Source organism: Mastomys coucha, unplaced genomic scaffold, assembly GCF_008632895.1.
Source record: "Mastomys coucha isolate ucsf_1 unplaced genomic scaffold, UCSF_Mcou_1 pScaffold20, whole genome shotgun sequence".
NCBI classification, from domain to species: Eukaryota; Metazoa; Chordata; class Mammalia; order Rodentia; family Muridae; genus Mastomys; species Mastomys coucha.
Window position 1 is genome coordinate 30,279,618 of NW_022196903.1, and position 850 is coordinate 30,280,467.

General features: G+C 61.3%; 1 protein-coding gene across 1 annotated transcript in view; it reads left to right on the forward strand.

Annotated features, from left to right (window-relative positions):
• The first annotated feature begins 206 nt into the window (after nt 1–206).
• Nucleotides 207–850, forward strand: part of Stmp1 (short transmembrane mitochondrial protein 1) — a 9,732-nt gene continuing 9,088 nt past the window's right edge. Inside the window, exon 1 of the mRNA XM_031381533.1 lies at nt 207–328. Coding sequence (XP_031237393.1) covers nt 314–328 — 15 coding nt within the window. The 5' untranslated portion in view covers nt 207–313. The remainder of the gene's footprint in view (nt 329–850) is intronic.

The window sequence follows — 850 nt, forward strand, 5'->3', positions numbered from 1 at the left end:
AGGCCAGGGAGCCCCACGTCTGACTGTGTGCACACAACTGCCAGCGTCCGTCCTTGTAATGTGAATCCATGACAGCTCTACCGAGACTTTGGTTCAAGGCGAACGCACCTGACCCTCTTGCTTCCCGAGATGGCCGTCAGAGGGCGCTGCCATCCCGCGAGTCGCTTCCGGGAATGGAGAGGGCGGGGCGGGGCGGGGCGGGGCGTAAGCCGGAACCTGGCGGCGGGTTCCGCCCTCGCGCTGGGGAGGAGTCCCGGCGCTGTGCTGCAGCTGAAGCAACTTTCACACCCTTCTCGCCCTCCCCACCGACATCATGCTCCAGTTCCTGGTGAGTGGGGCCTCCGAGGATCGGGCCCCGCGGTCGCCTCGTCCGCCCGGGGTCCCGGGTCGGCGGTACACTGCTCTGCAGTCGGGGCTGGAGCCGGTCGTCGCGTTGCCCCTCGGGTTTGCTCGCGCAGCTTTCCTCTGGCCCCCGTCTCAGTCCTTGGGTCTTTGCCTGCCTGGGTTTATATGCAGTCATTCAAGTTCCGAAAACTTTTGGGGTGTCAGCGATGTTATTACTGCGTTTTCGAAAACCACTTACTGTGTGAGCCCTTTGCGTGATCCTCGTAGTAAGTTTTGGTCGGCGAAGTCCTTAACGACTTGGCTCCTGTCCTCTCCCCGCGACACCTCTGTAGACCCCATCTGTTCTCCTTGGATTTTTTGAGGCCCTCCGGTGCCTTTCCCATGCCGCGCATTAGTCAGCCACCTCACAAGGTCCGAGCGAGAGATCCTCAGTGCCCTCCCTCTTCGGACCATAACAGTTTGCCCGCTTGGAGGAGAGAGTCAGACTGCCCTGCAAGTAACTCTT